The 25,935-nt window shown below is 40.2% G+C and overlaps 1 protein-coding gene across 1 annotated transcript in view; it reads left to right on the top strand.

The window, feature by feature from the left end:
- Positions 1-9,578: 9,578 nt before the first annotated feature.
- The window catches only part of WDR43 (WD repeat domain 43), a 45,881-nt gene continuing 29,524 nt past the window's right edge, over positions 9,579-25,935 (top strand). The window contains exons 1-3 of the mRNA XM_077774133.1: positions 9,579-9,823; positions 16,573-16,710; positions 21,881-22,002. Of these exons, the coding sequence (XP_077630259.1) occupies positions 9,599-9,823; positions 16,573-16,710; positions 21,881-22,002 (485 nt within the window). The 5' untranslated portion in view covers positions 9,579-9,598. The remainder of the gene's footprint in view (positions 9,824-16,572; positions 16,711-21,880; positions 22,003-25,935) is intronic.

The raw sequence follows: 25,935 nt of genomic DNA, 5'->3' as shown, positions 1-25,935 counted from the left end.
AGGCTGTGCGAGGTCCTGTCGCTGCCGGACGCACTGACGCAGCCGCCTGGAGTGTCCGCAGCTTCTTCGCAGGAAGAGCTCTGCCACTGCGCCCGCGTCCAGAGGGGCGGAGGAGGCCGAGCTGGGGCTGCCGGGTCTACCGGGTGTCGCGGAGTTAACTGTCCCAGGAGCGAGTCACACTCCCGTGCGGGGGGCCCATTTTCCTCCTCGGATGTGGACAGACTAAACAATTGACCGCTTACTAATTCCACCAACCTCACCCCGGGGACGGGAGGCTTAAAAGACGCAAAGCCTGTGAAAGCACTGTGTAAACTGAAGTCCTGCACCAGCGTCGGCTCACTAGTGATCAGGGACACTGACGTCACCTGGTCGCCCCCAAGATGTCGGAGGAAAAAGCCCAGACATGCGTTTGGCTGTCGGCATTCGAATGGGCCATCAGCTGTCCCGCGTTCCTTCCCCACACGACTGCAAAGTTTTCCCCCACCCCCCGCATACCAATCCTAGCAAGTCCCTCGGACTGGGCTCTGACCATGTGCATGCCTGCCTCAGGCCCACGGAGTCCCGAAGGGCCGATTAAAGTGATAGTATTCACTGTGTGCTTATTTAGTAGACTTGTTTTTAATAATTAAAATATAACAGTTAATTATTTGACCACCCCTAAAACTAAGTAGAATCATCTACTTAGGTCTTTAAGGGGGAAAAGGTCATTGCTAAAACAGGGTTGTAGGGTAGAGGGGTATTAGAGGCTGAATTTAATCCCCTCAAGATTCACATAGTGCGGTCCTAATCCCCAGTACCTCAGAATGTGACTATTTGGAGATAAGGTTAAAGAAATAATTAAGTTAAAATGAAGTCATTAGCTTGGCACCTAATTCAAGGTGAGTGGTGTTCTTCTAAGAAAAGGAATTAGAACATAGGCACTTAGGGAAGACCAGCTAAAGACAGGCAGCAGATGTCCATCTACAGGCGGAGGAGAGAGCCCTCAGGAGAAACCAAAGCTGCCCACAACGTGACCTGTGTGTTCCAGAACTGTGAGAAAATACATTTCTGTTGGGTAAGCCAAAAACAAAACAAAACACAAGGAAAGGAAAGAAAAAAAAGCATCGACTGGATTTTTGGATTCTTTTTTATTGGCTCTCTTTAAAAATCATTTATTCCAGGTTTTGGCACCCTACCCCAAAAGAACTAAATAAAAATAAATGTATTTAATCCTAAAACCAATACAAAACCAGGAAAAGGTTATCTTTGGAGTCCAAAGTCTACTTTGACATTAAATGTCACTAATTTGTTTATTAATTCAGCTGGCAAAAGTTTATTGAGGGTTTAACAATACCAAGCATGTTAGATATTTACTTATTTAAGTTTACAACAACACTGTGTGAGAAATAAGCATTCCTGCTTTATGCGTAAGAAAACTGACCCAGGGAGATTAAATTATTTGGGCAAGGTCCCAAAGCTGACAAGCGACATGACAGGGTTTCTGATCTAGGTCAGCCTGCTTCAGCAGTCCATGCTCTTTGTACTGTAACACCCGTTCTCAAAAACTGGTCAACACTACAATTGAATTTAGAGTTCAAGTCAAAATACGCTGAAAGGGCTATGAATTCAGTTTCAATTTGATAAAATAAGTCTTTTTATTACTTTTAAAGACATAAATTAAGACTTTCTAAACTGTGCTTTCTAAATCAGCCACCACAGACTCTATTATCAAGTTTCTCTCTTTCAGTCCTAAAAATGAATAAACTGCTCTCCCTCCAGCCCAACTGTATGTCTCACTTCTGTTCTTGACTTGTTTGTTTGATTTTTTTTTTTGTTTTGATTTGTTTCTTAAGAAAGTTTTTTGGGGGCGCCCGGGTGGCTTAGTCGGTTAAGCGTCCGACTTTCGCTCAGGTCATGATCTCGCGGTTCGTGGGTTCGAGCCCTGCGTCGGGCTCTGTGCTGACTGCCAGCTCGGAGCCTGGAGCCTGTTTCAGAGTCTGTGACTCTCTCGCTGACCCTCCCCTGCTCCTGCTGCCTCTCTCTCTCTCCTAGAAATAAATAAAAAAAAACATTAAAAAAAAAAAAGAAAGTTTTTTGTTTTGTTTGTTGAGGGAGAGAATGGGGGTGGGGGAGAGAGAGAGAGAGAGAGGGGAGAGAATGTTAAGCAGGCTCCACACTCGGTGCAGAGCCAGACACACAGCTCAAGCCCATGACCCCTGGATCATGACCTGAGTGAAAATCAAGAGTTGGACGCTCAAACAACTGACACACCGAGGCACCCACCTAAGTTTTTTTTAGAAACAGATTTTATGACCAATCTTTTTATTATTACTGCCAAGTGAGGACCGGAGTTGGAACTGTCTGAATCCTAAGCCCTACTAATGGATTTAAAATTTATTGTTCCTCCTTTATTATCTCTTAAAGATGATTAAATTATATTTGGCTGTTATTTCAGAAGGGGTAGGACTTGGAAAGAAGATATATTGACAGACTATGGGAAATAAATTTACATACCTTTGATTTCTAAGATAAACTGTAAAAAGCAAATGGCACCCCTTTTTTATTATTTGAATAAGACACTATGTAGGGGCACCTGGGTGGCTCAATCGGGTAAGCCTCTGACTTCGGCTCAGGTCATGATCTCACAGTTCGTAGGTTCGAGCCCCGTGTCAGACTCTGTGCTGACAGCTAGCTCGGAGCCTGGAGCCTGCTTCAGATTCTGAGTCCCCTCTCTCTCTGACCCTCCCCTGCTCGCTCTCTCACTCTCTCTCTCAAACAAAAAAACAAAGACTGATAAATTTTTTGTTCTACACACATCTAATGAAATACATTAACATATGTTGAAAAATACAATTAATCCTTCTTTATTGATGATCTTTCAGAGCATTTAATCTCTCAAAAAGGTCACTATGTGTGCCTTTCTATTTTTGGCTATCCTTTTCCTTTTGTCTTCCCTGGGAAACTGTCAGCCTGCACTCTGAAACTATTCTCTGACAGTATGAGGCATCATCAACTCAAATTTATTAAGGCCACAAAGACACTGTCCTCTAGTGGCATTTAGTCAATTACTTTAAAGCCCAAATACCTTTCAAGAAGTACTGTGGCTGATGGCTGACATTTTAACATCTCAAGTCAAATTAGACCACTAGTTCCAATTCCATGAATGTTCTCCTCTACCTCTTTGCGTGTGCTTCTTTCCTCTCTTTCGTATAATTTTCCCTCATCCTTCAGGTATCAACCTCACCAGAATGGTGGCTTATGATAACTCCAAAACACGGGGGAAATGCCTCTCCTTTGTGCTCCTGGTAAATATCCTGTCTTTAGACCAAACCCCCATGGTGAGCGTCAGATTAAATAAAGTCACTGCTTGTTTACCACTTCCAAAGTTAGAGGATAAGATTGTGGAGAGGGCTGTGTCTAACTCATCATTATAATTCCATTGCCTGTCATAGTGCCTGGAACACAATGTGCCCTCAATAAATATTTGTTGAATAAACAAAAAAAAAAAGTAGGAAATGAGAAAACCAGCAGCCCTGATACCTAGATGCCTATACTAAATAATTCAGCATGTAAATATGGTCCAAATATATTTAATAGTTGTGTGTTTTATTCTGTATCTCTATGTGTACTTCGCGTTTACTAGAGCTGCTGAAGTTCGTGATTTTTTAAACTGATTTTCAGTAAAACATAAACTATCTAAATCTGAGAATATAACTGCTTTTCTGTTGCTTTTTCATTTGTTTCCGAGTTGCTGCTGAACTTGAATCTGGATTCTGTAAAACTCCTCTAGGATTTATTGTTGTGTATTAGAAATGGAAGGAGTCAATTGAAAGAGGTCAAAAGACACAAACTTCTAGATATAAAATAAATAAATCCTGAGGATATAATGTATAACATGGTGACAATAGTTAATAATATTATATTGCATATTTGAAAGTTGCTAAGAGAGTACAAGAGAGCACATCTTAAAAGTTCTTACACTGTCTTGATACTATAGCTTTAATGTAAATTTTGAAATCAGGTAGTAGGAGTATTTTTCTTTTAGATAATTGCTTCACTTTGCGTTTCCATATAAGGATTAATTTATCAATTTCTACAAAAAGTCCTGCTAAGGGGCGCCTGGGCAGCTCAGTCAGTTAAGTGTCCAACTCTTGGGTTCAGCTCAGGTCATGACCTCGTGGTTTGTGAGTTCGAGCCCTGTGTCAAGCTCTGTGCTGGCAGTGTGGAGCCTGCTTGGGTTTCTCTCTGTCTCTCCCTCTCTCTCTGCTCCTTCTGCACATACACTCTCTCTCAAAATAAATAAATAAACACTGAAATATTCCTGCTAAGATTTTTGTAGGGGTTATTGAATTTATGGAGCAAATTGAGTAGAATTACTATCTGGACAATACGGAGTTTATCAATACATGAATATGCAATGTCCTTCCATTTATTTATGTCTCCTTTAAGTTCTCTCAGCAATGTTTTATACTTTTTAGAATACAAGTCTTGAACTTCTTTTGTTAATTTCCCCCCAGATATTTTATTCTTTCTGTTGCTATTGCAAATGGAACCATCCTCAATTTAATTTTGATTGTCCATTGATAGAAATACCATTGATTTTTATATGGATCTTGTATCTTGAGACCTTGCTACATTGATTTATTAGTTTTAGAATCTTTTGAGAATTCCTTGAAATTTTCTATAAGTCATCTGTGAATAAAAATACTTCTACTCCATCCTCTCCAATTTGGATGATATTATTATTATTATTATTATTTACTTTATCACACTGGCTGGAACCTTCAGTAAAATATTGAATAGAATTGATAAGAATAGGCAGCATTAATTTGTTTTCAGTCTTAGGAAGAAAGCATCAGGGGCGCCTGGGTGGCTCAGTCGGTTAAGCGTCTGACTTCGGCTCAGGTCATGATCTCATGGTTTGTGGGTTCCAGCCCCGCGTCGGGCTCTGTGCTGACAGCCAGCTCAGAGCCTGGAGCCTGCTTCAGATTCTGTGTCTCCCTCTCTCTGACCCTCCCCTGCTCACGCTCTCTCTTTCTCTCTCAGAAATAAATAAAACATTAAAAAAAAAGGAAGAAAGCATCAGTCTTTCATAATTAAGTATGATGTGAGCTACGGGTTTTCTGTAGATTCCCTTTATCAGATTGAGGATATTCCCTTCAGTCCCTACTTTGTTAAAAGTTTTTTTTTTTTATTGTAAATGGGTGTTGGATTTTGTTAAAATCTTTTTGTTATCAAAAAATGTTTATCTTTCAAGATTATCATGTATTTTTAAACCTTTATTCTGTTAACATGGTATATTACAGTCATTGGTTTTTGAATGTTAAAGCAACTTTTCATTCCTGGGATAAATCCCATTTGATTATGGTATTTAATCTTTTTTATATATTGCTGACTTGATTTGCAAATATTCTGTTATGGATTACAGACTGATAGGATCTATCACTTTCTAGAATAAAAATAGTTAGTTAAAAGTTGAATTGTTAGTAAGTTCAATGAAGGCCTGGAATTGGGGCAGAGAGAGGATTAGAAGAGCCTAAATTATAGAAAGAGCAAAAGAGCAGGACCTCTAACAAGAATGATAAAGGCAGGAAACCAGAAGCAGGTCAGGGTTTAATGACGTTTGAGATCATCCATAGTAAGTAATGATGTTGGGGAGAGTGACAGGGACCAGATTACAGATTGTCTTGTAATCCATATGTATTAAACGGCATAAAGTTTCTTCTGTAGATGCCAGCAAGTTTGTGGAGGGGTTTATTTATTTATTTTTAATAGTTTATTGTCAAGTTGGTTTCCATATATCACCCGGTGCTCATCCCCACAAGTGCCCTTGTGGAGGGTTTTAAGTAAAGAGGTGGAATGGGCCAGGTTAATAATCTACAAAGGTCATAGTGGACAGGCATGGATAAAGGGAGTCCAATACAAGTAGTGGTGGCAGTTCCAGTGAGAGATATAAAGCTTAGATAAGAACAGAAGTGGTAGAATGGGATAGAGATGAGGAAATTGAATGGAGAATTATTTAAGAGATAAAATAGAATCTAATGATTGATCAGATATGTGTATGTGTTTGGGTAGAAGTGAGATGTGGGACTGGGTAATAAGCAGGGCTGATTTCTAAACTTTCTCCAGTGACTAACTGGATAGTTGATGGTATGGCCAGCTGAGGCAAAGGATATAAAAGAATGAGCACAATTAGGTGCGGCTGCATATGACATAACCCAAAATATAGTAGTTTAAACAGCATGGTAGTTTAATTTTCTCTTGTATAAAAGAGATCCAGAGGAGGTGGTCCAGGGCATTTATCATGCTTCAGGGGCTCTATTCCTTCTATCTTGCTGCTCTGCTATTCTTGGCATGTTGTTTTCTCCTCAAACCCCATCATGGATGCTCTAGCTTTTGGCCATCACATTTGAGTTCCAGGAATTAAGAAGAAAAGAAGCAATAAAAAATAGCATACCCTATCATTTTAAGGACATTTTTGTACTGGCCTATAGTCATATGGCCTCACAGTTTGCAAAGAAAGCTGGAAAATGTACTCTTTATTCTGGAAAGTCACATGCCCAGGTAAGGAAGTGCCCCCACATCCTGATGTTATAGAATGGGAGATAAGGAAGATCCAGGAGAGAAGACAGAGAAGCAAGAGGAAACCAGGAGGGTGTGATGTCATGGAAGATAAGCATGCTAATGATAAGTCATATCAGATGCAGATGTAAAATGGACACATACTTAGCAATGTAGAGAGTGCTGTGGCTTTACTGAGAATCTTGGTGTAGTGATGGGATGGATTGGAATGAAAATCCCATTGGAGGAGAGAAATCAGAGGAGAGAGATTAAGAAAATTAGACTACTTTTTTTTTTTTTTTTAAGGAAAGAAAAGATTGGGACAGTGCCTGTAGAGGGAAGTGAAGTAAAGGGAATTTTAGTTTTTAGGAAGAAAGAAATAACAGCATGTTTATATGTTGACGATAAGGATTAAGTTGAGAAATAAGAGTGAAGCTGGTAGAGAGAGGAAAGCCTTTTTGGAATAATGGGATCTACAATTTATGTGGAGACGTGGCCTTTGCTAGGAGCATGGACAATTTACTTGTAGTGCCAGAAGTAATGGAACACAGGTCAGTTAGAGTTTGTGGTACTGGGAGCTTGTGGAAGTTCTCTTGTGATTGCTTCTCTTTTCCCAAGAAATGGAAGCAAAGTCACTGAGAGCAAGGAGGTAGGAGGAGTTTTGAGATGGTAGGAGAAGATATGAATTAGCTTCTAGGAGAGTGGAAGTATGAATGGATTAGGGAACAATTGATAACCTGGCAGCATTGACTTCCCATATGAAGTTTCTGACCATGAATTTAAAGTGAATAAGAATCGTAATAGGTGGCTGTGACTTTTCTCTAATTACTTTCAGCTGCTTTTGGGTGAAGAGTTAGATTTTGCCAGGTTTGCAGTTTTACCATGGAAGGACTATAATGTGGGAAAGAGGCAAGGGATTTGAGGGTTGTAATGATAGAGTTTAAGATAAATTAAGGGGGTGACTGGGTGGCTAAGCCGGTTAAGCATCTGACTTCTGCTCAGGTCATGATCTCATGGTTTCTGGATTTGAGCCCCATGTTGGGCTTTGTGCTGGAAGCTTGTAGCCTGGATCCTTCTTCAGATTCTGTGTCTCTTTCTCTCTCTACCTTGCTCACACTCTGTCTCTGTCTCTTTCTCTCTCTCAAAAATAAACATTTAAAAGTTTTTTAAAAATTAAAAAAATATAAAAAGATAAATTAAGAGGGATGAGCAGCCATCAAGGAGCTAGAGGGAGCAAGCTGGAAAGATGAGTTAATGGTTAGAGAGTGATGTGGGAAATTTGAGATTATGATAGAGGTGCAGTTATTGTAATGATAAGGTCTGAGACATGACCATGGGAGTACGTAAGGTAGAAGCCAAGATCATTGAAAAGGAGGAGGTCAAGGAATGATATTTTGGGTATTGAAGGGTCATTGACATGAATTCTGTAGTCTCATTGGGTTAAATTGTTTGTACTCAAAGATGGCTTAGTTAGAAATCCAGCTCCTCCTTCGTTGCTCAGCTCTATACTTCAGCTTTCATCTCATTCTCTTGGGCTTTCATCCTATCTGCTTTGCTGGATCTTCCTTCCCTTCCTGATCTCTAAAGGTTGGCACAGTTTGGGGCTGTTTTCTTTTCCATCTGTACTTGTACCCAACATGTTCTGACTAGTCCCACAGTTTCAAAAATTATTTGTATGCTAATGCATCCAAACTTCTTTCTCTGTGATCTTTTTCTATAGCCAGCTCCTACTAAACAACTCTATTTGGAGGTATAATAGGCATATCATACTTAACTGTCCAAAACAGAACTCTTGATTTCCACTCCAGCCAAACCCATTTCCCCAATCTAGTTGATGGAATCACGATTTGGTAGTTTGTTCAGGCCTTAGCATCATCTTTCACTTGTCTTTTTCTCACCCTTTGCGATCATTTAGCAAGACCTGATGGCTCCAATTTCAGATTATATGTGGAATTTGGTCATTCTCCCCACCTTTACTGTTTTCATCTGAGTCCAACTCACCATTGTCCTTCTATATTGTGTGTCTGCTTTCATTCTTGCCCCTCTAAGGTCTCCATCCAGAGGCCAGGAGGCCTTTTAAGAAATGTAGATAAATTTGTTATTCCTAATCTGAAATGCAAATGTTACCGTGGCACTCCCTGGCTGTAAAAGCTTCAGAGTCTCCCTATATCCCTGGTGTTTTTGTCTTTCCTGCTAGGCAATAAGCTCTGTGTGGGCTGAATAGAATCTGGCATTTCTTGAATCAGAATGCATTGATTTGTTGAAATATTCTGGAGTCATTACAAATTGTCTATTATTTGATGTAGTAACATGGGATTTATCCTGACGAAATAAGCAGCTTCTACTATTACTTTTACACTATGATGTCTGAATAAATTGTGCGTGCTATGTGTGCACATGATTATAGCCTGGAAGTGGATAAGAAAAAATGAAAACATATGTCACAATCATGGAGTTATACGTGATTATTTCTTTTAAACATTTAGTTCAATCATGTTATTTATTATTTTTAAAAAATTTTTTTAAATGTTTTATTTATTTCTAGGAGAGAGAGAGACAGCAGGAGCAGGGGAGGGTCAGAGAGAGAGGGAGTCACAGACTCTTAAACAGTCTCCAGGCTCCGAGCTGGCAGTCAGCACAGAGCCCGACGCGGGGCTCGAACCCATGAACCGCGAGATCATGCCCTAAGCGAAAGTCTGACGTTTAACCGACTAAGCCACCCAGGCGCCCCTCAATCATGTTATTTAAAAAAAAAAAAACAAAACAAACTCAAACCTTTTTCTTTCTTTCTTTTTTTTTTTTTAAGGAATTGTCCTGCTCTCCAGTCTGCAGTCACGTCCCTCCACACATCCCCTCCCCCCTCCCGGTATAAGTTAGCATTGGGCCCTCCGGGCCACCGTTCACAGGCCGGGTCCGCCCAACGCTTGCTGGAGACGCGAAGAGCCACTCCCTCAGCTGTCTGCGCTCCCTCCGCCCGACTTCCTTCCTCCAGGCCCCGCCCCGCGCCGGTGCGCCTGCGCACAGGCGAACACGTGGCTGCCGCGGAGCCAGGGCAGCAATGGCGGCGGGCGGCGGTGGTGTTGCCGACCCCCTGTCCCCGGCAGGGGTTCCCTGCGCCTTCTCCCCATTGAACCAGGTCTACTTCGCTTTGGCGTCTGCCGACGGTCAGTTGCGAGTGTGGGAGACAGCCAGCAATAGGCTGCACCAAGAGTACGTGCCTTCCGCGCACCTCAGCGGTACCTGCACCTGCCTGGCCTGGGCGCCAGCGCGGCTGCAGGCCAAGGTAAAGCAGGCGGGACGGTGGGGGGCGGGCGTTCGCCCGGGCTCAGCCTCAGCGCACCCCCGGTCCGGCGGCGCGTGGCCCGGCATCCCGCGCGGCCCTGCGAGGCCCGGGGCGAGGAGGCACAGAGCGCGGCGGCGGCGCGGACTCCATCCACTTCGCCAGTCCCATGTGCGGCCTGCTCGCGGGGTAGCGAAAGAGGGCGCGGCTGGATCCGACGGGTCGTAGACTGGAGTCCTACCGACTGGCTCCCTGCGGTTTGGGTCCCGCGCCCCGCTGTCGCCGGGGCCGCCATGTTCGCGTAGGCCCCCGGTCCCCCAGGGCGGTTTCCTTCTGCCAAGTCTCTTGCATCAACATGTGCTCTTCAGTGTCCTGGCTTTTGACAGAGCCCCTCCTTGGGACTGTACATACTACTCTTCCGATTCCTCTAGCCCATCGGCTTTGCCTTAGGCAGTTGGAAGGACTAAGTCTGTTTCCTTGCTTCCGGACACCCCCCGCCCCCCCCACCTTTGGGTGCAGGCTCACCACGTGTTCTCTTTCACGTCCAGTGTGTGGGACTCTCACTCTTGAAACTCTTGACTTTCCCAGGCTTGTTTCCATTCTCAGTAGTTTGAAACTGTATGCTTTTTTATTTTTAACACCTCAGTTCTCCCCTTCATACACCCCTTTTTTAATCAAGTCTGAAGTCTGTTATAGGATGTGGAGGTAAATTGAAGTGGCCGGTTTAGTTTAATGAATGTGAATCCAGGTGAACTTTTTCTTAGATGGGACACTGACGAGTTAGGGAAGGTTTTTCCACTGTTAGGGCCCCAACTCAGGTAAGATGCCACTCACCGTTGAGTCACTAGCCTACGTCTACTCTAACTCACATGCACGTGGGTACTGCAGGAATAGAGTAGTCAAACCGAACCGTTCTAATGTGATTTGGAAGCCTCAGGTATCGTGTTTAGCTGACACTATGTGTAAAACTTCAAAAGCCAGTATTTAAGACAGATTTTTAGCTCCATCTGACTACCGTGGAGGAACTTTCTGCTAAATTTTTAGGTTGAAAGTAGGGGTATATCTAACGATGTTTTGGATGAGTATGTTTGGGTATTTTTCAGATCTTAAGGTAGCTTTTCAGAGTTAATAGATGAAGTGTCTTTTAGTTGCTTATTGAAATCTTTATAGAGCTCTTAAGGTGAACTCGGACTCTTAAAAAAATCATAGTCGTCATTGTTAAAGTTACAGCAGTCTGTTTAATTTTCAAAATTATTTCCTATATTTCTATTTTAACGGTCCTATAAAGAGATGATAGTATTGATGCTGAGGGAGAATCTGGAGCAACGATTGGATGCATGGATCCAAGCTCTACTGCTTACATATAATCTAGGTTTGGCTTCATAGTAATTCAATAGTAATTATACCTCTGGTTCCTCATTGGTAAAACCGGGGTGACAGTACCCCATCTCATAGAATGGTTATGAAGGTGAACATGTTTAATAACACATAAGCATTTAGAATAGTGTAAGTGCTGAAACCACTGGTTATTATTAATATCTCATGTTTGTATGGTTAGCGCTGGCAGGTAAAGACTAACTTTTTGCCTTGGTTGTGAAGAAAAAACTGAGGCTCTGGAAAATTAAGCAACTTGCAAAAAACCAAAAGTAGAACTAGAACTTGGGTATTTAGAGCGTAGTTCTCCATTATCTACAACAAATAGTTAATATTAGGTTGGCAAAAATTTGCTGCCCCCCCCTTTTGCTTTTCTGTTGTTTTAAGTCACATCCTATGCCTCAGGAATAAAACTTGGGCATAGTTGTAAATTTCCTGTTGAAAGTCATAGTTTTAGAGTATGTATACCACTCTGAAGTAGAACAATATCTGGATTTGGTTTCATATCCAGGACTCAACTTGAACATGGCTTTGGTCACATTGACCAGGTCACTAATTTGGAAGAATTCATTGAAAAATGAGAGTTTGGCTACTTACGAGTTTTTATAGGTTTCAGTATCCTTTTATCTGTATGCTCTTGTTTTAGCCACACAACTTTATGAAATGTGTTGAAATAAAAGTTTTTAAACTCGAATGAGAACTAAGAAAATTCAGGTGTCTTCACCAAAGCTTTAATAACCAAAGAAGAGATGGTGGCCACTAGAGTTGAGGGACTCCGGTTCCTGGTCCACTTTTCTTGCACGGTACCCCTGTATCCTGAGTTGTGGAATTGAGAACTGGGAGGAATGTAGAGACATCTAGTCCTTATCATATTGGGAATGCATCCTTCTGGAACATCAATTGTACTTGAAGATTAAAGGGGAGAAGCAGTTTTCTTGAATATGCACATATATTTTGAGATAAAATGATAAAGTCACATGATTTTTTAAAGCTAGAAAAATGGAGAGTGATTTGTAGCAGTTGCTTCAGTCTCTGCTCCCAGGACCTTGGGTTATGATCTTTGTCCCTTAAGTTTTAAGATACTCACATCATATTAAACCCTTCTATCTTATGTCTTTGAGGACTAGTGTATGAGGCTTGAAATGGATGCTGTTCTGAAGCCAGTGTTCCCAGCACCTTAACATTTTTGGTACCCAAACCTTAGGTGGGGATTATGCTATACATCTTTCAGAGTCTTCAGAGAATTCGATGACTGCTCTAGTATGTGCTCAGTAAATGTTAATTGTTGTTATTGAATGATTCAGTTTGCATAATCTTTGGGCCCATTTTATGATTTACTGCTACCATTCCTCAGTGCAAGTTATTTTGTAAGAGTATCCTGTACCCGGTTCAGTAATTGGCAGTTTGCCACCTGAAGACAAAGTTTGGTGATATTACTGCTATGAGTGGAGAAAAATGAGTTGGTGCTGGGTTGCTTGGGTAACAAGAGTTAAAGCTGTATTTCTTAAGTGTTTAGAAAAATTAGATTGCTGTTTCTTGTTCTTGGTCACATGATTCTAATACTTCACATTTATGCCACAGTAGTTTTTGGGGGGTTTTTGTAGATGTTATGTAGCTGAGAATTTCATTTGGTTGATGAAGCCTGGGGGAAGAGGACCTCTAATGATGATAAGAAAAGTGCAAGAAAACAGACTATTGGACTATAGCTGGGTGCTGTTTTTACAGCTCCTCAGGTGTATGTGTGTACACTGAGGCTGAGATGTTATGCCAAAGCCACAGAGGAAGTGGCTGAGCCACCTAGTAACTGACCCTGCTATTTTATTGCCCCCTTAAATCTCTCAAACTACTCTACTTTTCCTTCCCTAGCTGGTGTACAGCCCTGAAGAAACAGACTGTGTTGACTATTAGCTACCATAGGAAATGTATTTATGCTACTTTGCTATCTCTGCAGTTAAAATGATCTCACACGGCTTAGTGCTTGTTGAACAAAACACATGGATTTCAGCCATTAGACGGGGCAAGCACAGTAGCATTAAGAACGTTTCTAGCAAGAATCTGAGCTGAGTATTCCCATTCTCATCCCTTGGAGATGGTAGTACAGTCTGGTTGTGTTCCTGTATGATACTCTATCTTAGGGTCTCTCCGTATTTAAACTTGAAAAAAAAGGTAAAGTTTGCAGATTAGAACCTGTTGACAGGAATAGAAGTTCTGTGCATTAGAATTTAAGTGTTTTTGATATAAGGACTGCATATAATTACATGTAAAATGCACACATTTTGTTCACTGTTATCCATGAAACATAAACATTTGCCAGAGAAATGATGTTAAGATAGGCCAAGAAAAGGTATAGGAGACTAAGCAGAATGAAAGTTGAAACTTTGGCATAATTTTCAATGTTTGGAGGTCAGAATTTTTCAAAAATAGTTTTGATCCATTAGTGGGTTGTGATAGTGCTAAAAAAATGAAATAGACCATCAGAGTGTATTTTACATGGGAAAGGATAAGTTTTTTCTGGAACTTGTTTCACTGACATATATGTATTTTATGAGTGTGCGTACTGGCTGTCTGTGTAAGCTCTTCTTACCCTAGGATCTCCGTTTAAAAAGTCATTGCTTAATTGATCAAATTCAGACTTCTCATCAATAGATGTCCTTTTTTCCCTCTGTTTTCACATCTGCCCTGCCTTGATTTTATAAATCATGCACATAAACTGTTGACATTCTCACCCAGTGTTTTTATTGCCTTGTGGATCAAATGCTGATAAACTTTTTTAGACTGCTGCTGCTCTTTATTGTTTAGCTCAGTCAGACTTTCATATTGAAAAAGACTGTAAGAAATCACATATTTTGGGTCTTCACTCCTGGTATCTCTAGGAACTCCAATTTTCCAATCACAAATATGAATTAAAGTTTTAGCTTACTCTTTTCATTACTTTATATAATTATATGTATAATGAATGTGCATATGACATTGTGTTAGTCACTTTAGAGGAAGTAAAACTGAGTATGACTGAGACATCAGGGAAGAAATGGACATTTCAGATGTACAGTGTCTGTAATGCAGAGCACAGTATGATGTGGGCCTTAAGGGAAAGAAGAGATTTTTGTGGAGAGATGAGAGTTGAGATGGACCTTGAAGCATGGATAGATTTTTAACCAGGTGAAAATTGAAGTGAGCAGAAACAGACCCCTCCCAAGTTCAGGGGAAAAACAGAAACAAAATGGGAAAGCGTTAATGATTAGTGTAATGTAAAGAGGGAATTGGAAATAAGGTTGGAAAAGGCTTGGAGGCAAATTGCAGATGGCTTTTGAATGCCAGAGTTGTTTATATTGATTTCTCTGGCAAGTCATTGAAGTTTTTGATCACAGGAGCAACAGGTTCAGAAAGAAAATACTGACAAAGGTTTATCATAATCTGTAAATATTAGCTTTAAATTCTTGGTTTCAGGAATATTTGGTCCTGGGGTAATATTTAAAATAGTAGATTTCACTAAAATGCACATTGCTTATATAAACTTATCTGGTTGACTTGTTCAGACATGCTCATCCTGCTAACTTGGAAGTGAGTTTTTAAAAAGATCGTCCAACTCAGAGAAAATATGCATGAGTCAGTAGTTCTTTGAGATGTGTTACTTGTGTTATTATTTAGGTTTAGACCAGTAGTCCTCAAAATTGGGCATAGGTTCTGTGGATGCTTCTCCACTTGCCTCTGCTTGCTTCTCCCCCAAAACAGATTTTGTTGATAGGGAAATTAGGGCCTTGAATATGTTAGTGTTTAATTTCTAAAGCTTCTTTGTGCTTTTTGGTGCAAATTCACATATGCAAAAAAATGTGCATATTTGGACCAGCATATATTTCATACAGTAGAAACCTCAGTGTGGATAATTTTGAGTTGATTTGGGAAAACCAAGAGTTGGAGAAATAAGTTGTAGAATCTTTCAGAGAAGAGTTTTCTGATGAGGGGCAGAAAGTTTTCTGATGAGAGGTTAGTATACTGTCTGCAGTATACCTCACTCCCCCTGCCTGAAATAGGTGTTTGTGTTCATAACCTTGTACAGAAACCATATCTGCCTTGTGGGATCTTTCAGACTTGGCTTTAGACATTTAACTGAAGGTAGGACCTAGAACAACTCTTGTACTAAGGTTTCAATGTTTGAAGCAAATTAAATATTACTGATAAGACCATCAGACTTTTTTATACTTTGGCTTTTAAATGTAACTTATTTTTTGGGTTTATTAATGTAGACATATTTCTCAGGACTTGCAAAAAGTACTATTTTTTTTTTCTATACATAAAATGTTACTTTGCTTTTTGTTGACGTAAGTGTTCAAAAGAATAAAATTCTTCAAATATAGTATCCCCATAAGATAACTAAAAGAAAAAAAGGGAAAGTGCTTTATAAATGTACTCCTTGATATTTTTTATGTATTTGTAACATCATAGTTTACGTTGGTGGTTTTCGGGGCAAATTTTTATGTATCCTGGGCTGCTGTTTTTTGTTGTAGAGCAAAGATCTTGCATTGTTGAGAAAATGTTTTTTTCCCAGTTGTAGTGGTTTATATTAAAACAATGTTTTATATTAAGTGGCTTTCTCAGCATTTTATGCTAAAGTACAGGTAAGCTTTAATTTAAAGAACATATGGAAGAGAAGTTCTGAAATAAATTTTCAGCATTATAAATATACTTTGATGTGAAGTATTCATTGATTTTCTTTGACAGATGGGAGTATTAGTATTATTTTTGAAGTAAATCCAAGAAGTCTTGTGTCATTAGACATTAGATTGAAAGTTGTGCCTAGGATCACCAAGACTGCATGGAACTTTTAGACTAACCCTAATTCTCACACACTAGAACAACTTCTGGTATGAGCTACTCATTCGTTAATAACGATTTTTTTTGACTGGAACTGAAATAAGTGTTTGTTTATAAAACCATTAGAGTGCCCTCCTGGGAATGAAGCTGGAACACAAGGAAAGATGAGGGAAAAAGGGGAAGTGTTGGTTTCTCGGGAGTGGATCTGTAATCTCTGCTTGGACCTGTCAGGAGTGGGTTCATTTCTGAGAAGTGAAAGCAGCAGTGAGGCTATGTGGACCTTCTAGAGAATACCAAGAGCATACCAAGTTGTCTTATTTGCTCCTTTCCTTCCAGAGAGGTAGGGGGCAGGGACAGAGAATTACAAGCTCTTCTTTCTGTTGGAATAGTTTTTTCCCTAAATAGTGAGAAAGCATTTAAGAATGAATCCCCTCCCCCACATCTTTAAGTAAAGTGTCATTTGGTAGCAGTCCTATATCATTCGTGGGCTAGTGGGCATTTGTGTTTATCCATTAATGATTCTTGTTTTGAAATACAAAATTGTTTTTTCTTTTTTTTCTCCCCAGGAAAGTCCCCAGAGGAAAAAAAGGAAATCAGAAGCTATAGGAACGAGTAACCAGATTGACTTGTTGGCTCTTGGTACAGCAGTTGGTAGTATTTTATTATACAGTACAGTAAAAGGAGAATTACACAGTAAATTGATAGTAAGTATAGATATGTGTATTTGCGCGGACATATATATAAAAGATGATGGAGAAACTATTAGAGATTTATTAAAAACAAAACAGTTCAGAATAATGCAATAGGATCTGTACTGTAGGGACATTTTTCTGCCCTCACACTTAAAATTGTGAACAGTGATATTCGCTAATGGCCGTAACAGGTAACGTAAACTTCATTATATGTCAGAATACGAAGAACCGTTGACTAGTTTTAAAATAAAGGTAAAAAAGTTCGAGGTATCACAGATAGTGACTGCAGGAAAGAGCTTACCGCTTCCAGGGCCAGAGGACAAAGGAGGCAGTGGGATTATTGCTGCAACTCAGACCTTTAAGGAGCAGGTATTGCTCTCTTTGCTGCTGTCTATTGAGGAGGAGTGGCTTCATGGACTTGGGATACAGATCTCTGAGGACAGGATCTCTGAAAGGAGGGGAGGAGACTAGATTTCCAGGGGTTGGAAAAATTGCATATTGTGTTCAGCTGCTGCCAAAAGGATTGTCCTGTCCAGGGGTAAAGATTTGCTGGGCTGATGTATTCTAGGAGACAGGAAGGAACAAGTCCCTTGTTCTTCCTCCAGCCTTGTCTCCCTCTGGCTTATTGGTGGAGCCTACTGGCCATGCAGCTGGCAAAGCAAGAATGTGGTCTCTGGAGTCCCAGCCCCAGTATCACAGAGCAAAGTTAAGAGTTTGGCACTACAGGACAGTGAGTTAGCGTACTTTGTTTCAGACATCATCTATTACATTATGTTTTTGGTGTTCTCTGAACTTTCCCCTTTCTATAGGAATGCTTTCTGTATATGTGAATCAAACAGTGTTTTTTCTTTTTTTGACCTAATTTTGCTTTTCTAAAGTTTGTTTATTTTGAGAGAAAGTGTGAGAGAGTGTGTGTGAGTGGGGGAGGGGCAGAGACAGAGGGAGAGAGAATCCCAAGCAGGCTCCCTGCTGTCAGTCGAGAACCTGACTTGAGGTTCATGAACCTGAGCTGAAATCAGGAGTTGGATGCTTAACTGACTTAACCACTCTGGCGCTCTTGTTTTCTCTTTAATGTTTTTTGGTTGTTTTTGTTTTTGTTTTTTGAGAAAGAGAGAGAATCTCTTAAGCAGACTCCACGCTCAGCATAGAGTCCAACCAGGGGGTTGAACTTAATGCCCATGAGATCATGACCTGAGCTGAAATTAAAAGTTGGACACTTAACTGACTGAGCCACCTAGGCACCCTCCTTTCTCTTTTAAGTAACGTGCTCCACAGGTAATTTGGGACTACATTACATTCAAAAGAGAAAAAGAAAATTACTCTTATATCTAACACTGAGAGATGCTTAATAGATTGTGTATTTCTTTTTATGTATGTGTTTAAGAAATATAGTTGAGTTCTGCTTATTTATTTCGTATCCTGATATTTCCCATTAAATTACAATGTGAGCAGGGCACTGGGGTGGCTTAGTCAGTTAAGTGTCTGACTTCAGATCAGGTTATGGTCTTGTAGTTCCTGAGTTCGAGCCCTGCCTTGGGCTCTTTGCTGACATCTCAGAGCCTGGAGCCTGCTTCGGATTCTGTGTCTCCCTTTCTCTCTGCCCTTCCCTTGCTGTGCTCTCTCTCAAAAAAATTAATAAACATTAAAACATTTTTTAAAAATTACAACATGAGCAATTTTCATATTTGTCAAGAACTAGTTACAAACATTTTCAGTGACTGCCTAAAATCCCATTAAATTGGAAAGCCCATTGGCAATTTAGCTATTACTGACTGTTAAGGTGGCATCTAATACTTTTTTTTTAATCTGTTTACATGATTCCATTCCCAGAATTACCTGTAATTAATGAGTCAAAGGGTTTTAATGTTAAGGCTTTTTATGCATAGTATACACCTTTCTAGAAGAGTTTTTCTAATTTTACTTGTATCAGCAGTGAAAAGACTGTGCCTGTATTCCAATAGCATTATTTTCATCACTGAATATTCCTGTTAAAACAGCAGTAACATCGGGACACCTGGGTGGCTCTGTTAAGTGTCCAACTCTTGGTTTCGGCTTAGGTTATGATCTCGTGGTTTCATGAGTTCAGACCCCACATCTGGGCTCTGCACTGGCAGCATGGAACCTGCTTGGGATTCTCTCTCATCCTCTCTACCCCTCTCCCAATTGTGCTGTGTCTTTCTCTCTCAAAATAAATAAAATAAAAAAAAATTAAAAAATAATCCAGCAGTAACATGAACAAAAACCCAGCTGATTTGATAGATAAAAACATTTTGCCTGATTTTAAATCTGCATTTAAAAGTATGTTACTTATTTTCATATTAAAGATTATAAAAACATGGGGTGCCTGGGTGGCTCAGTCGGTTAAGCGTCTGACTTCAGCTCAGGTCATGATCTCACGGTTCGTGGGTTCAAGCCCTGCGATGGGCTCTGTGTTGACAGCTAGCTTGGAGCCTGGAGCCTGTTCAGATTCTGTATCTCCCTCTCTGACCCTCCCCTGCTCATGCTACCTTTCTCTCTCTGTCTTTCTCTCTCTCTCTCTCTCTCTCTCTCTCAGAAGTAAAGAAAAACATTTAAAAAAAAAGATTATGGGGGGAGGGGGGATGGGCATGGAGGAGGGCACTTGTGGGGATGAGTACCGGGTGTTATGTGGAAACTAATTTGACAATAAACTATTTGTAAAAAAAAAAAAAAAAAAGATTATAAAAACACAACCGTAAAACAAATTAAAGCAGTTAAAGCATTTAGAAGCATAATTAGTAAGAAGGGCATCTCCCTTATCTCCTGCTTCCTTTTCAAGTCAAGTGTGATCTTCATAGGCTTTTACCCTACTTTAGTTGGGAGCCCGTCCTTTGATTTGATCAGTCTTGTGAGCAGGTCCCTAGCCACCTGTGCAGTGTGATGGTTGCTTTACTCAGCTGCTGTGGTTGTGGACATAACGCTGATGGAGCCGACAACTCCTTTTTAGATCATTTTGGTATCTCATGGGATTATACATAAATCTTTTTTTCATAGTTTATTTTTCAGAGAGGGAGAGAGTGTAGGCGTGTGTAGTGGAGGGACGGGCAGAGAGAGAGGGAGAGAGAGAGAATCCCAAACAGGCCCCATGCTGTCAGTGCAGAGCCTGATGTGGGGCTCAGTCTCATAATACACGAGATCATGACCTGAGCCGAAATCAGGAGTCAGAAGTTTAACGGACCAAGTCACCCAGGAGCCTCTCTACAACTTTACCAGGGAATGGATTTATTAAAAAGTAATAAAGTAGGTCAGAGTAAGAGTTTTGGGATGATACGGTAAAGTAGAAAGGGATCAGGCTTTGGACCTAGTCTGTATCTTTTTTTTTTTTTTTTTAAATGTTTTATTTAGTTCTGAGAGAGAGACAGTGTGAGAAGGGGAGGTCAGAGAGAGAGGGAGACACAGAATCTGAAACAGGCTCCAGGCTCTGAGCTGTCTGTCAGCACAGAGCCCGACATGGGGCTCGAACCCACAAACCGTGAGATCATGACCTGAGCCGAAGTCGGACGCTTAACTGACTGAGCCACCCAGGCACCCCCAGGACCTAGTCTGTCTTGAGGTTGAATCCTTCTAGTTACATGGTCAGGGATAAGTAGTTTAACTTCTCATTTCTTAAAAGGGTATTCTATAACCTATCTTGCATGCTTTTATTAGGATTTAAATGTAATAGTATATTGTAAGTGTTTAATGCAGTGCCTGGCATGTAATTGGTATTGTGTAAATGTTTGTTGACTATGTAAGTGAATGAACAAATGTACAGTTACTAGATTGTTTTTCAAAAGGGTGTACTAGCTCCTATCAATGTATGATAGTGCCATTTTTTTCTGTGACCTTATTAGTATGGGTATTACAATGCTAAACAAATTGCTAGATGGACAGACTGAAAATGTTAGTTTGTTTTGCTTTATATCTCTTGGATTATTAAATTTGAAAACTTTATTTTCTTAAAAAAATTTTTTTAATGTTTATTTTGAGAGAGAAAGAGAGAACAGGTGGGGGATGGGCAGAGAGAAGGAGAGACAGAATCCCAAGCAGGCTCCATGTCATCAGTGCAGAGCCCAATGTGGGGCTCAAACTCATGAACTGTGAGATCATGTCCTGAGATGAGATCAAGAGTTGGACACTTAACCAGTTCTTTGTGTATGTGTCTGTGGTATAGAACTTAGTTCTTTGAGGGGCACCTGGGTGGCTTAGTCGGTTAAGNAGGGCAGAAAGAGAAGGAGAGAACCCCAAGCAGGCTCTGTGGCGTCAGTGTAGAGCCTGTGGAGCCTGACGTGGGGCTCAGTCCCATGAACTGTGAGATCATGACCTGAGCCAAATTTAAGAGTCAGTCACTTAACTGATTAGGTCACCCAAGTGCCATTGAACTTAACATTTAAAACTATTTTTCTTTTGAGGTAGGAGCAATCGATTGTAATAGAAATAGTGATTTTGAGTTTTATCCTTAGCTTACATATGTATGTGATGGTGATTCGTGTATTCGTTTAAATGATGTGAATTCAAGTAGAGTGAAAGTCGTAATTGGTTACAGTGTAGATGATTTAGCACCTTATTCTGCTGAATGAGTTTGTCCTAGAATGTGTGTAAAGTGAGTGGGAGAGTTGAACTTGCTCTTCCCTAGTTGATGTGACCATTCCTGGAGCTTCTAAGTGAACGAGCATCTTGCTATGCTGAGTATGTTTAAACTCTTGTTTGTATGGTATCTTCCTTAACACAAAGAGATATTTAGTGTTTACATGAAGAAACAATGATTTCTTTATTGAGAGATGGTTTTGATAGTTTTTTAAAAAGGGATTTTTAAGGATAGTTTTGACTAGATGTGATTTTTACCTGAAGTAAACTTTTTGCCGCTATACATGTAGTATTTTATCTTGCCGTAGTGCTGACGTTCTTGTGAAAGGCAAGTGGCGTTTAGGACTAACATCCTTTTTTGACTTAAGATGTGAAAGTATATTTTTCCAGCAGAGAAGGGAAAGTTAACATTTGATGAATTTATAGCTGATTTATCTCATTTTTGATGTTGGAAATAGATAGATGTAGGTTAGGGTGTTTTTAGTTAGGTTAACATCTGTCTTTTCTGTTAACTATTAGTAATGATTCCAGGATGTAATTATGTTCTATCAGATGAGGTTTTTTCCTTTTAATTTTTTTCTTTTTTTTTGATCCATAGAGTGGTGGACATGACAACAAGGTCAATTGCATACAGTGGCATCAAGACAATGGCTGTTTGTATAGTTGTTCAGATGATAAACATATTGTGGAGTGGAATACACAGACATGCAAAGTAAAGTGGTGAGTAACATTGATGGTTCCATGGTATTGGAGGGGTGACTTGGTTACTGTTGGAAATACAGTAGAGTTTGATAAATCAAGACTGTGTTCTTGGCTGTAGGTAAAGTCTGATATTGGACACAGGGAATGTAGATACCAATGACCAGTACAAAGTGTAGACTTTTCAAGGAACTTTAAATCAAATCAGGCATGCAAGATTTTAGTACATAAACATTAAATGATACAAGAGTAAAATAACTGCACAAGAGAAAACAAGGTAGCAAGTATTACTGGTCGCATGAGGTGAATAGTGTTTGCAAGGCCTGGTGGAAGAGAAGGGATTTCAGTTGGGCCTTCTGGGAGAGGTAAGATTTGAATAGAAGAGGGTGGGGAAAGGAAGCTGGGGAGATGGCAAGACCAAAGGTTGGGGAAAGAGAAGTGGAAGATAGGATTTATTTACTAGGGAATAATGAGTAGAGGATATGGGCCAAATTATCTTAAGAGTCTGGGCTTAGCTGTTATAGATAAAAATCTCAACCAACTCTTCTAGTTCAAGCACCTAATCCTGTGATAGGCTTTATAGTAGGTGTTCAGTAAGTGTTAAATTAGTTCAGCTTGTGCAGATGAGGACCCTAAGAAGGATAATGATGGCTGTGGCCTTACAGCTAATAAGTGGCAGGGAAGGGGTTCTTATCCTGCTGTCTTGAATTCTGGTGCAGTGCTTTTCAACTATATTAAAACTACTTTTTTGGAATTTTGGGTTCTATGTTGTAAGCAGGAGAGATCCACTGAAGGTCGTGTCTTGGGAATAAAGTCACCAAGATAATGCTTTAGGAAAAGGTGATCTGCCAGCCCTGAGCAGAGTATATGGAAAGGAGCAGGTTCAAATGCACAGAAGCAAGATTGTAGGTGGTTGTGGTAGTTCAAGTGTAGGATGTGGGAAGTAAGAATGAAGAAGATAGCAACTAAGAACATTTGGGGGCCCTGGAGGGGGGTGTTAAGTGACAGAAAGGAGTTAAATGTAACTGTCTTCCGTTTTGTGAACTTACTAGGCAAGTAGTGTGATACAATTCATAGAAATCATAGCCAGAAGAGGGAAATGGTTTTTGAGTTTTTAAACAAGTTGAATTTGAAATAATACATGAAAGGCAAGACCTAGCAGATGGGGTGTGAATAGAGATTTAGAATTTGAAGGAAGGTTTGGGATGGGTGGTGCAGATGAATAGGTCATCTGCCTAGAGGTTCCGTGTTTGTCTCCATTTACCTGTGGCAGCAGTTCCCCCCTCCCCGATGACTGTCAGAAACACCTGTGGATATTCTCATCCACTTGGCCTGGGGTGGGGGCGCACACAACTGTATTTTTAAAATGCTGCCTGGATGAAAGTTCACTATGTCAGGTGCTTCATGTAGGAACTCCTAATGTTTAAGGCTCTGTTCAGTGCATTCTACCCAGTTTTGTATTTAATGATAGCATTGTGAGGTGGGCTCTATTCTTGTTTTACAGACAAGAAATAGGTTGGGTCAGAGCCTGAGCTCTCATGCACACGACAGTCTCCTACAGTATTGTGCTCCCAGCTTCATTCTTGGCTTTCCTCTGCTGCTGTTGATGGAGTCTGTGTACCATCTTAGGGACCATGTGTTGACTTCTGCTGTGGAAGATGAGGATTTAGTTCTTGCCTTCTCCCCTTTCCCCTCTCCATTTTCCCAATATTGTTACATCACAGTTTTGTTTTGTTTTTTTTTTTAATGGTTTGTTTATTTTTGAGAGGGCAGGAGCCAGGGAGGGGCAGAGAGAGGGAGACATAGATCCGAAGCAGGCTCTAGGCTGTGAGCTGTCAGCATAGTTGACACAGTTCGGGGCTCGAACTCACAAACTGTGAGATCATGACCTGAGCTGAAGTCGGACCCTCAGTGACTGAGCCATCCAGGTGCCCCATCACAGTTTTTGATGAAGGGCTATTCATTGTTTGCATTATGAATACTTAAATGTTATTACAGATGATCCTTGTGCTCTGCTCTACTAGGTTTTTTATTATTTTTTTGGAACAAAACTCGGGTTTATAATTTCCTTGTTCATTTGCTTATAGTTTTGTATATACCTGTTGTTAGCTCGTTTGACCCTCACAGTAGCTTGTTATTTTGGACACATCAGTTATTCTGTTATATTTATTTCTTGGAGGACTTCTCAGCCACTTTTCAAGGTCTGCTGAACAGCGAGGATCCTGGGATTTTCTTACATTATCATCCTGAAAATTCTCTCGCCAGATGGAACCCCTATTCCCTAGATCCCATTTTTGTCTTTGTCGGGTTACTCTCCTCTTTTTTGTGAAACACACATATTGGTGTCTTCCTAAGAAAAGTGTGTGATGGTAAATTTACTGAGATTTTGCTTGTCCACCAGCACCTTTATTGTATCCTCACAGTTAATTTATAGCTTGACCATAGGGAATTTTAGGTTGAAAGTAGCTCTCCCTCAGGATTTTGAAGCATTGGGTCATTGGCTATTTATTTTTTCTTCATTTTTGAAGAAAATGTACCTCTTTTCTTTTTTTTTTTTTAATACTTTATTTTGAGAGACTGTGAGCAAGGCCGGGTGGCGCTCTCAAGCCAGGCTCCCTGCCCTCAGTGCAAGTCCTGGGCTGGAGAGGGGAGAGGGGCTGTATTTCACAAACCCCGAGATCAAGAGTCGATGCTTAACCAGCTGAGCCACCCAGGCACTCCTTCGTTTTTCTTGTAGCATGTGTTTGATAATTTGATCTTTTGTTTTTTTGATCTTTCTTTAGTACAGTCTGTTGTTACTTAAGATGTTGCATCTCCTGGACGGATTCTCTAGGTTTCTTTGTTTTCTCTTATTTTCCCTTGGTTATCAGGGAGATTGCCTCAGTTTTACCTTCCAAATCTTCTATTGAAATTTTACATTTTTCTGGCCATATTTTTAATTTTTGGGAGCTTTGTTTTTGTTCTCTTAATATTTCTTTTTGTTGCATCATGTTTCTTTCATGGATATAATATTCTAACTCTCTGAAGATAATAATTACAGGATTTTAAAGTATTTTTCTTTTGTTCCTTACATCATACCCCTCTTGAGGATGTGTTTTGATTTTTGTTTGATTTTAGCTTCTCTTTTATGTTAGTTAAAGGCATTCTTCAAATGACTGGAGATCTGTGGCTGCCTGTTGCTATTTGAAAATAAAACATGAAAAAGCTGATTGGAAGGCCTGTGTAGGTGGTGGCTCAATTGCTGGGCTTCATTTGTGGAATGATGGGGAAGCCTTCAAATGTCAGTATGTGTGGGTCATTACCCTGGCACCAGTCACCTTTCCTAGAGAGAAATCTTCCTCATCTAGTGCTTTTCAGGCTCTGATGTGCATGTGAATTACCTGTGCAGACAGAGCTGCTTTAGTAGGTCTAGGTGGGGCTTGGGAGTTGAAGTCTTAGCAAGTTCCCAGGTGATGCCCCTGAGGACATTACACTTTGAGTTGCTAAGCTCTTAATGGGGGCTGGGAGGGAACTTGGCAGTTGGGTGTTAGTTCTTTGCTAGCATTTTCAGTGCTGAGTGAGGTGGTAGATTCAGGGAAGCTTGTCAGGGTGGTGATCACATCTTTTTTTATATGTATATTAAGTAAATAGGTGTTGAATAATGAGTATAAAATGTTGAATCTGTGGGAATTGTTGAGAAATTGTCAAAAATGTCAGGAGCTGAAAAGGGTAAAGGAAAAAGTGTCCTGGATTATTGCTGCATTTCCTTGATCACTAGTGAAGGGCAGAGTTTTAGGTTTATTGACAATTTGTATTTCTTCTGTGAATTGCCTGTTTATATCTTCTGTGTGTTTTTATTTTGAGTTCTTTTTTCCCCCCAAACCTAATCTATATCTTGAATATAAAGAGCGGTTTATGTGTTCTTAGTACTAACCCTTTTCCTGTAGTATATGTTTTTTTACATTTTCTAGATTT

Source organism: Crocuta crocuta, unplaced genomic scaffold (genome assembly GCF_008692635.1).
Source record: "Crocuta crocuta isolate KB4526 unplaced genomic scaffold, BGI_CrCroc_1.0 scaffold246, whole genome shotgun sequence".
Lineage (NCBI taxonomy): Eukaryota > Metazoa > Chordata > Mammalia > Carnivora > Hyaenidae > Crocuta > Crocuta crocuta.
Note: the sequence above shows the minus strand (reverse complement) of the source record. Positions and strands in the feature narration are given on the sequence as shown.